Consider the following 14,447-nt stretch of genomic DNA (forward strand, 5'->3'; position numbering starts at 1 on the left):
TTTAGCCTAAGTACCTGTGATTTATTTGCTCATTTATTCACTCTGCAGGGTGCGACACTCACTCCCTCTGAACACCCAGAGTATTTCCATTATTTCGTTACCACTGTAGCCCTGCCCTCCACTGTTCAGAAACACAGAAATTTCTCAGCTTCTATTTCATTAACCATTTATACTGACCTTATTTTCTGTTTACCCTCCTCCTACAGATTTCCAATGCTGTGGTTTTACACTTCCTTAATTTGTCCATTAAATCCTACACCCTTCCTAGCACATGTGCAAGCACCAAAGCTGTAAAGTAACCTTTGTGTGAAGAAGACAGGCATGGATCAAAGGGGACACAGCTGATTTCCAGCCCCAATACCTGACTTATTTCCCCTGGAATTACATCCAGCTCCCCCTGAAGCTCACCATCATCACCACCTTCTCTGTTTTGAAAAGGGTGCTTTGCCACCAGCCTGTTGGATTGAGGCACCTAACAGTTCACTGAGAGAACAGGAAAAGGAATTTTTCCCACTCCACTTCAAGCAGAAATCTCAACATGTGGTGAAATTAACATCTTTTTGTAATTGATGAAGAGTAAGTAGTTTGGATGACTCCCACAAACAAAAAAATCGCTTCCAAATTTGCTGTTAGTAAACTTGAAGAGTAACAGAATTTAATCCCAAGCCTTCACTAATGAATATTGTCACCAAATTCACACAACAAAAACGTAAAATCAGACAGAATTTCCACATAAAGATTGCCAGTGAAACTCCAAGGGCTAATTGCTTATTTTTGGCCTTGGAGAAGGAGTGTCTTTCTATAATGTCATCGATATTGTCTTAATATTTGTGACGATATTTATCCTAAACTGAAAGTACAAAACCAGCATGGGAAAATCAGGCAGCACTTGTCCTCACCAACACAAACTTGTGAGTTTCAGAAACACAACTTACATTTTAGTTTGTACTAGAACTGTAGTGTGTTAACAGGGTTTGAAAAGACAGCCTAACTGAGATATTTCAACACTTTTGTGTGGAAAACTCCAGTGTCTGGGGCTTAATGTTGGTGGGAAGATAACATTTTCTCGTTATAGCTCAAACTAGGCATAAAGGCCGCTTGTAAAGGCCTTTTTACTTACGGGCAACATTTCAGAACAGCAGGGAGGGATGTTCCTCTGGCAGCCTGGATGTCTCGGCTGCATTTTTGCCTGCAGCACTGACCGCCGTGCTCCCGACACCGGCCCGGCTGCTTCCTGAGGGCTGCAGGGCATCCGCACCTTGCGGGCTGGGCACCACAATAGTGTGAACCACTCCAAATGTCTGGCATGCATGTTTTGTGGGTTTTTTTTTAAATTCCAGATGGCTTTCCCGACCCCGGCACTCCGGCATCAGCTCACGCTGCCTCTGTCCCTCATGCGCTGCCTCACGGCTGAGGCGCACACCCTGCGCTGCTGCGGCTTCTCCTCGGGGGCTGTATGCAATTTTAGGCGCCAAAATGGAAGCAATATGGAAAAGACATGGAGCTGTTGGGCAGCACGAGGATGCTGAAGGGCCTGGAGGGGAAGCCGTGTGAAGGGCGGTTGAGGGCACTTGGTTTGTCCAGCTGGCGGAGACTGAGGGGAGACCTCAGCATCCTCGGGACGGGGAGCGGAGGGGCAGATGCCGATCTCCGCACCCTGATGACCAGGGACAGGACTCGAGGAAACAGCATGAAGCCGAGCCGGGGCAGGTTTAGCTTGGAGAGCAGGGGAAGTTTTTCCACGCTCTTCGCGCCCCATAAGGGATTTCTCAGGGCCGTGCCCTCCCTGAGGGGACGCGCGCAGGGGCGGGAGCGCGGCGCGTGCGGGCTGGGCACGCGCGGCGCGCGGCGATGACGCGCGCGCGCGCTCCCCCTCCTTCGCCCGTCTGTCCGCCCGTCACCCTCACGGCGCAGCCATGAAGGCGACGCCGCTCTCCAACTGCGAGCGGCGCTTCCTCCTGAGAGCCATCCAGGAGAAGAAGGTGCGGCGCCGGCATCCCCCTCCCTGCCCCTTTCCCCATCCCTTCCCCGCTGCCCGGCTGTCCCCGGGATCCGCGCCCGCGCGGTGCCGTCGCATGCCGGGCATGGCGCGCTGACCCTCCGTGTATTCCCGCAGCGCCTGGACGGGCGGCAGTGCTACGACTACCGGAACATCCGCATCTCCTTCGGCGCCGACCGCGGCTGCTGCATCGTGGAGCTGGGCAGGACCAGGTGGGAGCGGGAGCTCGGCTGCGGGCCCCGGCTTAGCTGGAACCTGAGGTTCCCAGAGAGCTCTGTAAACAGATTTTAACCTTTCAAGCCTTAATGTCGTAGTATTTCAAGGGTAGGAGCAAAGAGGAGAAGATGGAAATTAAGTAAGCGGGAAAGGAATGGTGTTTCCGTGATTATTGTAGTTACAGCTAATTTATAAAATGCAAAATTGTTCCCTAGTTTCCCTATATCTCGCATTTTGCATTCTTCCCCAAACCAAACGACCCTTTTTTGCATGTGTAAAAATGAAATATAAGCACTTTATGCATATGAATATGCACAATATGAGTTATCTCATTATGAATATATGCACAATATTTCATTACATTTTCTCATGTGTTCGAGTCAATTTTTAGTCTTAAAAGACAGGAGTATATTCTGGTTCTTAACGTTTGGTTCATTCAGTTGTCGACCAAAGTTTAAATCTGTATGATAGGCGTTGAACAAGAAACTGTCAGGAGTGAAAATTACAAACTAAAACCCTAACCACGTGCTTTTTCCCCAAGTATGTGTTTTGTTTTTCCTGGTACGCTCTGTGACTTGGTGCTTTCTTTGCCTTGGCAGGGTTCTTGCCCAGGTCTCGTGTGAACTCGTTGCCCCCAAGTCCAGTCGGCCCACGGAAGGTGTGCTCTTCTTTAACCTGGAGCTGTCACCCATGGCTGCACCTGGGCTAGAGCCTGGCAGGTAATGAATGTCTAAAGAGGACTAAACAAGGATGGCATAAAAGCCACTGTAATCGTGTTGAGTTTGGGTTAATTTTGTTCCAACAGACAATCCGAGTTACTGGTGTCACTGAACAGACTGCTGGAGCGATGCCTCAGAGACTCCAAGTGCATTGAGACTGAATCTCTCTGTGTTGTTGCTGGTGAAAAGGTAGGAAAACTTCACTTCTGATGGGTTTAAACTAAAAGATACATGTAGTCCAATTTTAAGTTGGCCTCTGTCTTGTGTTGGATAGTAGAAGTACTGATTTTAAGTTAGTGTAAAGATTCACTCATCTGATTTGAGAGGATTTTTACTTTGCCTGTCTGCATAGGCTTTCTGAAGTACTGGGACCCTACAGAATGATGTTTAAATTGTGCTGAAGTGCTGTGTACTTCGTCATAACTAAATCTGGCTATCTTCAAATATACCAAGATCTTTCATCTTCTTAATCAAAGACCTAAGGAAAATATACTGTTTTTTTTCTGGTTCAAAAAAATGAACTAGTTTTAAAAAAAAACAAACTTCTGTGAAATCCAGCAGTTTTGTTATTTTTTTGTTTTTGTGAGGTTTGGCAAATTCGGCTGGACATGCACCTGTTAAACCATGATGGCAACATCACTGATGCTGCCAGCATAGCAGGGATTGTAGCTCTGTGCCATTTTCGCAGGCCAGATGTGTCTGTGCAAGGAGAGGAAGTAACTGTGGTAAGTTGTTTTTGTTTTTTGGTGTTTTTTTTTAATTTCCTGAAATTTCTTTGTCACTTTAAAATCAAAAAAGTCTCATAAATAACTGTGTTCTGGGCCAATTCCTTTCAAAGTACACTCCTGAGGAACGTGATCCTGTCCCCTTGAGTATCCACCACATGCCCATTTGTGTCAGTTTTGCCTTCTTCCATCAAGGGTAAGATTTTGAGGTCTTATATACCCATATAAGGGGTATAAACCTTGTATACTCATAGTTATTAATATGCAAACCAACTCCTTTGTTTAATTGTGTTTGAGGGTAGTAAGATACCTCAAATTTCTACCGTTGCCTCATATTTCAAACCTTGATTCTAGGACCTATTTGTTGGTGGATCCCACTGAACGTGAGGAGCGGGTGATGGATGGGCTGCTGGTAATTGCCATGAATAAACACCATGAAATTTGTACCATCCAGTCCAGTGGAGTGGTCATGCTGCTGCCAGATCAGGTAAACCTTTGCTCTGACCAGTCCTTCTGTGGTGTACTGACTGCTTCCTGTGCTGCAGTATTGATGTGGAAATATCCGTGACATTTGGAAACTGAGAAGTCAATTAACTGTCTGATTTTATTGGAAAAGATTATGTATTTTTTGTCTTAGTGGAAGAGCATAGTACTCTGTACCATGCTGCAGAAGGGATGTAGAAAATGCATTGGTTTTGGTCAGATATGCATATTTTTATTTTCCCTGAGATTTGGCTGAAAAAAACCCCTGCAAATTATTTCCAGTTGCACTATGGAAGCTGTTAACTTTTTGCATAAAGTCTCAGTGAATCCAGACCCTCATGCTAAGGTGCCATATTGTGTTTGTAATTCCTGTGATTGAAATGTATGTGATTCTTAGGATGCTCTGTAGTTTCAGTTAAAAACCTCTTGATTTCCTGGTTGTAAGCTGCTTTTTGTATGTGTAACAGATTCTGAGGTGCAGTAAAATAACAGCTGTTAAGGTTGCAGAAATAACAGAACTGATTCAGAAAGCCTTGGAAAATGACCAGAAAGCCAGGTGAGTGTTTTGGGAAGGGCTGGAAATGAGATTTTTTTAGGGAATAATGTCATATTGTGGTTTCAGCAGCAAATTGTCTTCACTTCTATTTGTTTTAAATAGCAAGCATTTGTATATTTGAACTTGAAAAGAGCAGCAGTTTTTGGTTATCCTGAAATAATGTCTGTTGCTGAATGGCCAGGAAAGAAGGCGGCAAGTTCGGCTTCGCAGAATCCATCCCCAACCAAAGGATCACTGCCTTCAAAATGGAGAGTGCTGCTGTGGACACCAACGACGTGGAAGAACAGGCTGGAGAAATCATTGCTAAAGCTGACCCTCCCTCAGAAGTGTATCTTTTCCAGGGTATTACCCAAGGGAAAACCAGACTAACACACATCTAAGATTCCTCTTGGGTTAGGTAGCCATATAACCTTGAGAGGAAACATCATCATCCTCATCATCATCATCCTCGTCTTGGTTCGGTCTGATTTTAATTCCTTGCCTAAAGTGCAGAGCTGAGGTCAGAGCTGTGATTATTACATTGACTGGAGAAGTGGCACTCTGAACTCCCCTTTAGGGCTGTTGTCCCCAGCTTTGCTCTCAGAATATAAAGAAATGTACCAGCAAACACCAAGGTTTTTCTTAACTCCTGCAGTTTTGCCAGTCCAGTAGTGCACACTCCTGGCACAGCCCAAATTGGGGAAGGAATAGAGAGCTCCTGGGGAGACCTTGAAGAATCTGAGAAGGAAGAAGCAGCAGAAGAGGAAGGTGAAAGTGAGGCAGCTGCTTTTGAATGTGTGAAGGTGGAGACTGAGGATACAAGTACACTGAAGGAAACTAAGAGTGGTAAGTATTTGTTTTCTTAATATCAGATCTTATTATATCACTTTATTAACAGTTCATAGTTAAAATGTGAAAGGTCTGTAGGAAGAACCATTGTAGCCACTTTACACATTTGCTAATTCCACTTGACCCAGTCAGTTCTTTTCAAAAGTTGATTTCTGTAGTATGGGGAGGGCTCCAAATGAATCAGTAACCCCTCTGGATGTTTGCTTAAAAATGCTGTGGTTATTATTTACAGGAGTTGTTTGTACAAAGCTGACCAGCAGTTTGGGGTTGGTGGGGTTTGTGTGTTTTTTTAGATGAACCCATTGTTGTGTCTGACAGCGAGGAGGAAGAAGTTGTCATTCTGGAACCACAGGAACTACCAAGGAAAACAAGGTAAGCAGCAAGTGGAATTAGGAGGGGAAAAGTTTGTAAGGAGTATTACCAGGAAGGGCAGGATTTTGGCAAGGCCAAGAAAGGTTTCAATGGATAAAAGGGAATACAGATATAGCTGAGAGCAAGGAAGTTTAAATCTAGCTAAATCTCTTCTGTCCTGGGAGGCCAGAACCTATCTGGCCTGCAGCTCATTTGACTCATTTTAGTCCTTCCAGAGGGAGTGAGAGCATACAAGTGGATCTCAGTCAGAGGCTCCTGAGAGCTGCTGCAGACATTCTGTGTGCTGCACTAGAGCTGATGTTGAGTTTTACCTCCAATAAGTGAGATTTGCTGCTGTATCCATGGAAACCCTTGTTGTTGGTGCACTTTCAAAAGATTAACTTACACCTTGGCCCAGGCATGGGGGGGAGTTGCCAAGTTATGGACAATCAGCCTGTGTTATTTTGAAAAACTATTCAATACGTTTCTCTGATACAACTGTTGTTCGCTGACAGAACACAGGCCAGCTCCAAACAAGAAAATCCAAGTAAGAAAGCATTTAACAAAAGGAGAAGAAAGAAGAGAACTTCTCGTTAAAGCCACCATCCCTCCTGCAGGAATGCTGTATCATATGGATTTTGGTGTATTATTACTGAGTTTATTTTTGTAGATAATTTTATTTCCTCCCCTCCCAATATCTGGTTTTGCTTTTACATATATGTTAAACCATTGTACACAGATTTAAATAAAAAAATGGTGCCTGAAATGGTAAATGAAATCCTAGGTTTGGCATCCAGCTGCAGCAAAAACTCACCTAGTTCAGCTTTCTTCACAGGGGAAAATCAATGTGCTGTTATTAAAGCCTTCTTGCCCCCATTACTCCACATCTTACCTTGTACTCAGACCACTTTGTATGAAAATCAGCAGAAATGCATGGACTTAACAAACTAGCACAGAACTTCAGCAGTGGAGTTTCTTTAAAAGTTTAATTAAATATTACATGCAACAGACAGGAATGCTTCTTGAACTATAGGCAAAGAGTTATGCTCTCAATTTAGGATCAGGCAAAACAAAGAGACAGGGAGAATTGCAAAATACCTGATCTGGGCACTTTGTTTGCAAACAAGTGACCCTGGAAACACACACATATTTACAGAGTGAAGCAGGGCTATTTTACAGGTGACCTCAGTGTTACATGAGCTGTGAACAGGAGCAGAGTTACTGCTGCAGATTTTACATTCCCCAAATCAGGTTAAGAACTTAATGTAAAAAAAACACCCAAAACCATACGTATATAACATTGCTCCCAGCCAGGCAAAGTTTGAATCAAGTTGTGCTCTTTCAGGAGAAGGGACCAACACACAAACCTCTTATCTCCAGGAGCTAAACCAGTGCATTTTCTTAGTGTCAGTTCTTGCAACCCAAAGTCACTGTCCTGAGTACAAAAATGGGTGAAGATGCAGTTCCTTCTTAGTTCTGTAGTACCACAAGACTGTAAACTTCTTCAGAAAAAAGAACAGTACCTTTTGCACTGCTGTTTCTCCCTTCTTCACATGTAACATCCCTATATTCCTTAGAGCCTTGAGTTGGAAAGGATTAGAAGTTAACCTGGATAGGCTTAACAGTAGTACAGTACAACCTGGGATATTTTGTTCAAGGCTTAGAAGCAAAAGCTGGAATTGTCCCATATTAACTTTGGAAAATGAGAAGGTGGAAGAAGATAGCACTTAACAGCAGAAGCAAGAGCTGCCCTGAGGAAGGAGGACCATGGTCATGCTGGGCAGAGATGCCAGCCCCTGACTGGGGATTTTTTGTTAGGCTGCAGAGGAGGCCGGGTTGATAATGGTGAAAATAAAACTCAGGGAGCATGGAAGAATTTTTCTCCATGCTATGGGGACAAATTCCATCGAAACTTGAGCACAGCTCTTTGATTAAGCACTAAATTAATACTAAAACCCACTGAAGTCTTTTCACCTAAAGTACTGCTACTTGCTCCTTTTCTGGAGAAAATACTTCATAAGCTTCCTTTAAATTACCCCTCCAATGTTGCTATTTCTCAGTGGTCCTGGAATACGCCACAGAAAGGAAGGGGAAGGCAGAACCCAGTTTCCCCAGAAGAGCATTGTGGCCTGGAACCTTCAAGTAATTGCTACCAGTCAGCGTTGCCAGTTGCCTTTCCAAGGTCACAAACAGGGAAAAACACATTCCTCCCTATGCAAACTCCCTCTCCTGCAAGGTTAAAGTGTTTCCAACCCCAAGCACCAGACATGATATACTGCACAGGCTGTCCCAAATTAATTTTAGCATTTCAGTAGCAGCCCACTGAAATTAATCTAAATAAAGGCTGCTGGCCAATGAAATATGGTTTTTCATTAACCATTAGAACATGCATAGAAGTCCAAGTGCATCCTAAGAAGAACAGATTGGCCAAAAAGGCCAATAAGCCTGCTGCTTATTTCGACCAGAATTTTGATCACCATTGCTTTTGTGTTGAGGTGGTTCAGGGAAGGCTCAGGAACCCTCAGGTGGGGGCAGAGTAGTAACTTTGTAGCTGCTGAGGTGACACAAGGAGTTCTTTCTCATGAACTGCTGCTGCTCAGCCTGACAGAGATGACGATTTGAAAAAAAATATTTCCAATAGCCCACACCCAAACAGCTGTTGGACATCTGTGGGGAGGAGTTTATACTGCTGGGTGCCCAGATAACCAGAGACAGCACCGACTCCAAGCTGAAGAGGCACAGGTTTCACAGGGCAGCCCTTGCCAAAAGGCTTTAGGAATGAATGCCAGTCTAACATGACAGCACTACCCCTCAGTGATTTTAAGCTATTGGCAAGACCACTAACATCAGATACAAAAACTGTTTATTAGCCAACCTGGAAATGGCTCAATTCAGCCCACTTCCATGCACTCGCTGCTTTACATGCCAACAGCAGCGGTACAGGGCAGCATCACTCCATTTACACAGGCTGAAGGTAAACATCCACTTGATCTAATGCTGATTGAATGCCAGTTTGCTTATGTAACAGTTGCAGAACTAAGGAAAAACATGGCACCTTTTTGCTGCGTGCCAGAGAGGAGCTCCTCCCAAGCATGAGGGGCGTATGGAATTCCTGCTGCTCTGCTCTGCACGAAGCCCATCCATGTCAGAAGACATTCCCTGCTCTTGAGGCCACAGAGCAGCAGCTCACCCACTGCAGTTTAACCCCTCCACCACCCCTAAAGAGGTACAAGGCAAGTAGACTGAGGACTAATGTTCTCAGTAGGCATCAATGGACTTTTGGGACAGCCAACAAATCAGTGGGAACTCCATGGGTTTGCATTAGTATCAGTTTTACACTTGGACAAGAAGATATTGACAGCAAGGCCATTTTCTGTGTAGTGGAAGCACAAGGTACGAACTGGTGCAGGGGTTTTAACTGTGCAGTCCCTGCAGCAGAGCACTCAGCCTTTCCCCTGATGAAATCTGGCACTACATTATACAGCAACTGGGGCAGGTCCTAAAGAGCTTCCTGAGTCGGTTCCAGCAAGGAGCTCTCCTCGTGGCCGGAGAGTTTCTTCCAGTTTTGTAGCCATTAAGGCAATGTTTTGGATCTATGCTAAGTCTCAGTTTAAACTAGACAGAATAAAAATGCTACTGATACTCTGTGGAAACCAAATCTTTCTTACTCAGAAGGAGAAAAAGCCCTACTATAATAATGCACTGCTAGTATTAACATTTAGTCTATAATTAGATAAGCAGTCTCAGACTTCACGTGGCCTGCATGGTTAATTCTGTGCCTGAAGAGAACATTTTGATAAAAACACAGCTAAAACTCTTAACAAGATTGCATGTACAAAAGATTTACATTAAAACCATATGAAACTAAACTTCATAATTGAAGTCATCAAGGCCTGTATTCATATTCTGATTGATCATATCTAGAATCCTGAACCATGTTTAAAACTGTACATCATTTTCTGGTAATATACATCTCTTAAAAAGATCAGTCTCTTGATTACTACAATAAGTTTAGTGTGTCTGGTGGGTCAATGAGAGATACTCCATGGTACCTAGAGAGGGAACAAAAGAGGCAGGATGTCATCTTGCTCAACCAGGCAGGCAGGAAAAATTCTGGGGCTTGTTGGCTGCCATGCCCCACACAGATTTTTAGGAGCATTAGGTATCACCAACTGTAGGAATGTCAAGAAAAATTCCTCCAGTTTCTACCTGACAGTTCAGGCAGCAACAGAACACCAAGTATTGCCTGACAAATCACCATGTAAAAACCCCAAGGAGTCTTGTCATCCTCTCACTGAAGAGGTGAATTTGGTTAATTGAGTGTGCCTGAAGACTCAAAAGATACATCCCACACCCACACCCTGCCAGGCAGTTACATGCTTGGACAAATCAGCCATTAACACCTCCACAGATACTCACTTGGTACTCTTGTACTTTTCCCTTATGGACTGTTGTGTGTGCTGGGCTGCTTTGAGGTAGGTGTTGTGTAGGTCTATGAGGCAAGGCTTGATGTCTTCAAGGGTGTAGCCCGTTACTTTGCACAGGGATTCAGGCTGAGGGGAAAAAAGGAACGGGTGAGGGACATTTGAATGTTGCTGTTCACTTATGGTGGTCACCAGTAGTGGAGTCTTTATCTTTCTGTTGAACTATATTTACCTCACCCCCCTACCCCATTTTTCAAACGCCACAGGGAGCAATCCTTAATTACCAGCCCAGGAGCACAGAGGGGCTGCAATTCCTGGAGCCCAGGCCCAGCACTCAGAACTGTGTACAAATACACTGAGCATACACAGAGGCCTGTGAGGGCTCACACCAGAGTGCTACGTACCCAGCTTTGTCCAGTGAGTGTGTAATCTGCCAGATGAAATGCTGCAGCAGCAATAACTGATGGCAAGTATTTCAGGTAAGGATCAGCATCAATTAGACTCAGCTCTCCCAGGTACTGCAAGGGAAATGAAAAAGGGAATCATCTGCTTCCAAAAGTTAACAGTTGCTCTGGAACCCTAACTTAACCTTCCAATCCTGCCATCAGCTGGAAGGACATCTTTTATCAGTTTCCACTTACTTTCTCTTTAAGCATCTCCTGCTAGCTACTGCCAAACAGCATTCCCAGCACTTGCTTTCCCAGCACATTTTATATTTACAAACATACAAGAACTAGAGGGAAGAGTGTAGTCAGGTCTGACCTTTGCACAGTGAGACAAAGACTTGTGTTTAGGGCCTCTGGTACCTACCACAGAGCTAGGATTTACTATAACTTCAGCTGAAAGGTTATCTGTGCTTTGTTCTAGAAATTAGTCTCTGGATTTAGAGCTTGCTGCTGGTTGAGGAAAAAACAAACCAAAAGTCTTTTTTTGCCAAAGTGTGTTAGTGGTCTTGCCAAAGTGTGTGGGTAGGTGTGGCAGATGTAGATAAGAGAGAGGGAAAGATCTGGCAGTGCAACAAGCCCCAATTTCAAGTTCATTAATCTCTGCCTGCTCTGAATAAGGGTGCGTGCTTGAGCCAGGCCAAGTGCCAGCCTCTGATAAGAATGGAGTATCCCACACAGAAAGTGGCAATAGGAGTGTTAGTTCCCAGCAGTGGGGCATGACTTCTGCAGGAGCACAATTCAGAAGGTGTATATATGTCATACATATACACAAATATATGTGCAATAAGTATCTGCAATAAAACTCTCTAATTACATGAGCTGAGCTAGTAATTCCTACTTACCATTGACAGGCTCTCCACTTTAGCATCTGTCTGCTGGTGTAGAAAGTACTGGGTGAGGAACTGGTTGATTGTTGGAGCTGCCAAGTCAAATGACAAAACCTTCAGAATTAAGTGCTCCATCCTTAGGACCTGCTTCTTGGTGTAGGTGTCATCTGTGATGTAGACAAACTCGGCTACTTCAGGAGGGTAGATCTCTTCAAACTTTCTGCCAGGAGAAACATTTATGAGTAAATAATTGACTACTAGAAAACCACCAACATTCAATGAAATGCTCATTTAAATTCTGACTTGGGAAGGAGCTGGGCACTGGTGCCAAACCAGTTTGCTGCAGTTGGTTCCATAGCTCTTGAATCACCAGGATTTGAAATTAGAGAGCTACAACAGCATGATAATTCAGGACTAAGGAATTTAGTACTTGGAGTCACTGAAACTCCAGAATAACCCACTGAATTAGCAACTGGGGCAAGCACAACTTGCTTTTCACATGCCTTAAGCATATTCCCTCAAATACTATTTTAGATGCTGGCTGCTGCAGCTGGAAATAACAGATTCTCACTTTAAGGGCAAACTTCAAAGATAACTGCCAAGCTTTTAGGTGGATAACTCTTGAGTTTTCTCCTACTGTGAAGCCTTCCCAAGTCAGTCCTGCTCTAGGCAACAGAACAGCCCCAAGATTTTCATTGGCATGAAACCAGCAGGTGGAACATGAAATGAAGCAATTTCACTTACGATGCGAGCAGCATAGCTGCAGTACCCACAAGCTGAAGTTTTCCTCTCAAAACAGACATGGATGAAAGAAACCTATCAATGTAATTTACAGCTAAGTGCAGGGTTTCGTTCTGTAATTTGTATTCTTCTCCAACTTCCACCAGCCAGTCCACAAGAATAGCCCGCATGTTGTTTGTGATATCAGGTTGCTTCTTCATGTAGCCTATTTTGGGCTTGCACTTCACCTGTAGGTTTGGATGACAGATAGAGTTGAGGCTGGAGCACGTGCTGGTAGGGAAGCAACTGTTTAAACTCCATTTATCACAGTTTAACAAATCAGAAGTAAACACTGGTGAGTTTAGGATCAGTAAGTTCTATTTCTGTAATCTCGCTTTCCAGCTTGTGTGTGGCACAATAAACTTTATCACAAGAAACCAGTCCCGTGCTCTTATTTCTCCCTTTCTAGCAAGCTCTAATTTAGTCACTGTCTTGGTAACTCATGTTCTGATACATTTCTCCACCCCAAACTCTTCCCCCGTGGGCTGTATGCAAATAAGAAAAGGGACAGCAGCTCACCTCCATTTCCCTCAGGTATGAATGGATTTCACTGATATAGTCTGGCACGTTATTAGCGTTTGGTGCTTTCTCTTCTGTTTCTGAGGTTATTGAAATATCCATAATACTTGGAGAATCTAAGCAGAGGATAACAACCATGTTAAAATGGGCACCATCACATCATTTCCTCACAGCACAGGGAACCTTGTGCAGGTTCACTCAGCTGGACTGAGAGTTGGGGAGGGTCTATGGAAGTGAAATGTTAGTGCAACAGGAAAGTTTTCCCCTTCCCCTTTCTCCACTTCCCGCTAAGAATAAAGAGATTGAAAACTCTCTTGCAATTATGTAGTGCTCAGTGCACCCTGTGATACCTTGTAACATAGACGTGGATCCTGCAAGCTTAGATCGTGACTTAAAACAGGGCAGGGGTGCCGGAGCTTTCAGTAGCCTGCCGAAGTGGATCAAAGAAAAACCAGCCCCCAGATATTCAGACATATGCTACAGAATACGGATCTGGCAGTTCCCATTTTTCACATACTGGCAAGAGCTCAAAACACTTGCACCACTAACTGGCAGAAAAACCTTTAACGTTTTGGGATCTGCCTGGGTCAAGTCCCCTTCTAACTCTGTAATGGTAGCAAAGGGTGAGGCTTTATGGGTTGATCTTGTCTGTAATCTGGTTTCTCTCATGAAGTACTGATAGTCAAAGTTGAAAATTATAAAACGGCCTAAAACAGGAGGGGATAAGAACGCATAGGCTCAGCTGCATGGCAGAGCTGTTGCACTCAGGTAAGCAGGCTCAAAGGAACCAAACCAGCCCTCGTCCCAGGCCACAGCTCTGCAGCTGGCTCTAGGAACCCTTCCCTGGGCGAGCTCCTCCTCGCTGCCCGGGGGCAGGCAGGGCTCTGAGGGGAGCAGGTGGGACGCGGCCTGCACGGCGCCCAGGGCCGGGCTCTCACGTACCGAAGCTCAGCTCCATGGCGTTGCCCAGGGGAGCCAGGGGCCGCCGCTCTCCCAGGGCACACACGGCCGCACGCAGCCCCAGCGCCGCCTCCTCCTTCTGCCCCGCCGGGACGCCCCGCTGCCGCCGCGGCTCCCGCTCCCCGTCGGGCTCGTCCACATGGATGGAGAAGGGCTGGTGGTGGTGCTGCTGCAGCCCCGCCGCCGCTCCATGGCCCTCGCAGCCGCCCCGCGCCGCCTGTGGGGAGAGCGGCCGTCAGCGCCGGGCCCTGACAGCTCCCGCCGCCGCCCCTTCCACACCGCCCCGCTCCCGCCGCTCCCCCTCACCTGCAGCGGGATCCCGGCGCGCTGCTGCGCCCCCCGCAGCAGCCCCAGCGCCACGCGGGTGCCGGCGGCGGGCGGCGGCGCCGCGGCTTTGCCGGCCGCCGGCGGGGGCACGTTCTCCTGGTTCTCCTGCTCCAGCATGGCCGCAGCAGGAGCCGGGGGCAGCGCGGCGGAGGGGACGGCGGGGCCGGAGCGGCGGGGCCGGGGACGGGCGCGCCTGGAGCCGCCCGCGCCGTTCAAGTAGCCCGCGACTCTTGAACCGCCCAATGGGCGAGCGCGGCGTCACGGCCGCGCCGGATGGGGCGGACAGA

At 46.0% G+C, this 14,447-nt stretch overlaps 2 protein-coding genes across 3 annotated transcripts; one reads left to right on the forward strand and one right to left on the reverse strand.

Annotated features, from left to right (window-relative positions):
- Positions 1–1,873: 1,873 nt before the first annotated feature.
- On the forward strand, positions 1,874–6,632 carry EXOSC9 (exosome component 9). Of its 2 annotated transcripts, none has more exons than XM_058803995.1 (12): positions 1,874–1,982; positions 2,117–2,211; positions 2,815–2,934; positions 3,021–3,123; positions 3,522–3,659; positions 3,773–3,855; positions 4,014–4,146; positions 4,610–4,698; positions 4,880–5,026; positions 5,333–5,523; positions 5,820–5,898; positions 6,393–6,632. In XM_058803995.1, the coding sequence occupies exons 1-12, from the start codon at positions 1,917–1,919 to the stop codon at positions 6,472–6,474; spliced, it is 1,326 nt and encodes a 441-aa protein (XP_058659978.1). In that variant the 5' UTR covers positions 1,874–1,916; the 3' UTR covers positions 6,475–6,632. The 2 variants fall into 2 exon arrangements, with proteins under 2 accessions (XP_058659978.1, XP_058659979.1); XM_058803996.1 differs by having other exon boundaries at positions 5,342–5,523.
- A 212-nt stretch (positions 6,633–6,844) lies between these two features.
- On the reverse strand, positions 6,845–14,318 carry CCNA2 (cyclin A2). Its single transcript, XM_058803556.1, has 8 exons — positions 14,140–14,318; positions 13,816–14,050; positions 12,874–12,989; positions 12,319–12,542; positions 11,590–11,794; positions 10,706–10,819; positions 10,297–10,430; positions 6,845–9,929 (listed from the first exon to the last, which is right to left on the reverse strand). Exons 1-8 carry the CDS (start codon positions 14,275–14,277, stop codon positions 9,878–9,880), a joined length of 1,218 nt encoding a protein of 405 aa, XP_058659539.1. The 5' UTR covers positions 14,278–14,318; the 3' UTR covers positions 6,845–9,877.
- Between the last annotated feature and the right edge of the window lie 129 nt (positions 14,319–14,447).

This window comes from Ammospiza caudacuta, chromosome 4 (genome assembly GCF_027887145.1).
Source record: "Ammospiza caudacuta isolate bAmmCau1 chromosome 4, bAmmCau1.pri, whole genome shotgun sequence".
NCBI classification, from domain to species: domain Eukaryota; kingdom Metazoa; phylum Chordata; class Aves; order Passeriformes; family Passerellidae; genus Ammospiza; species Ammospiza caudacuta.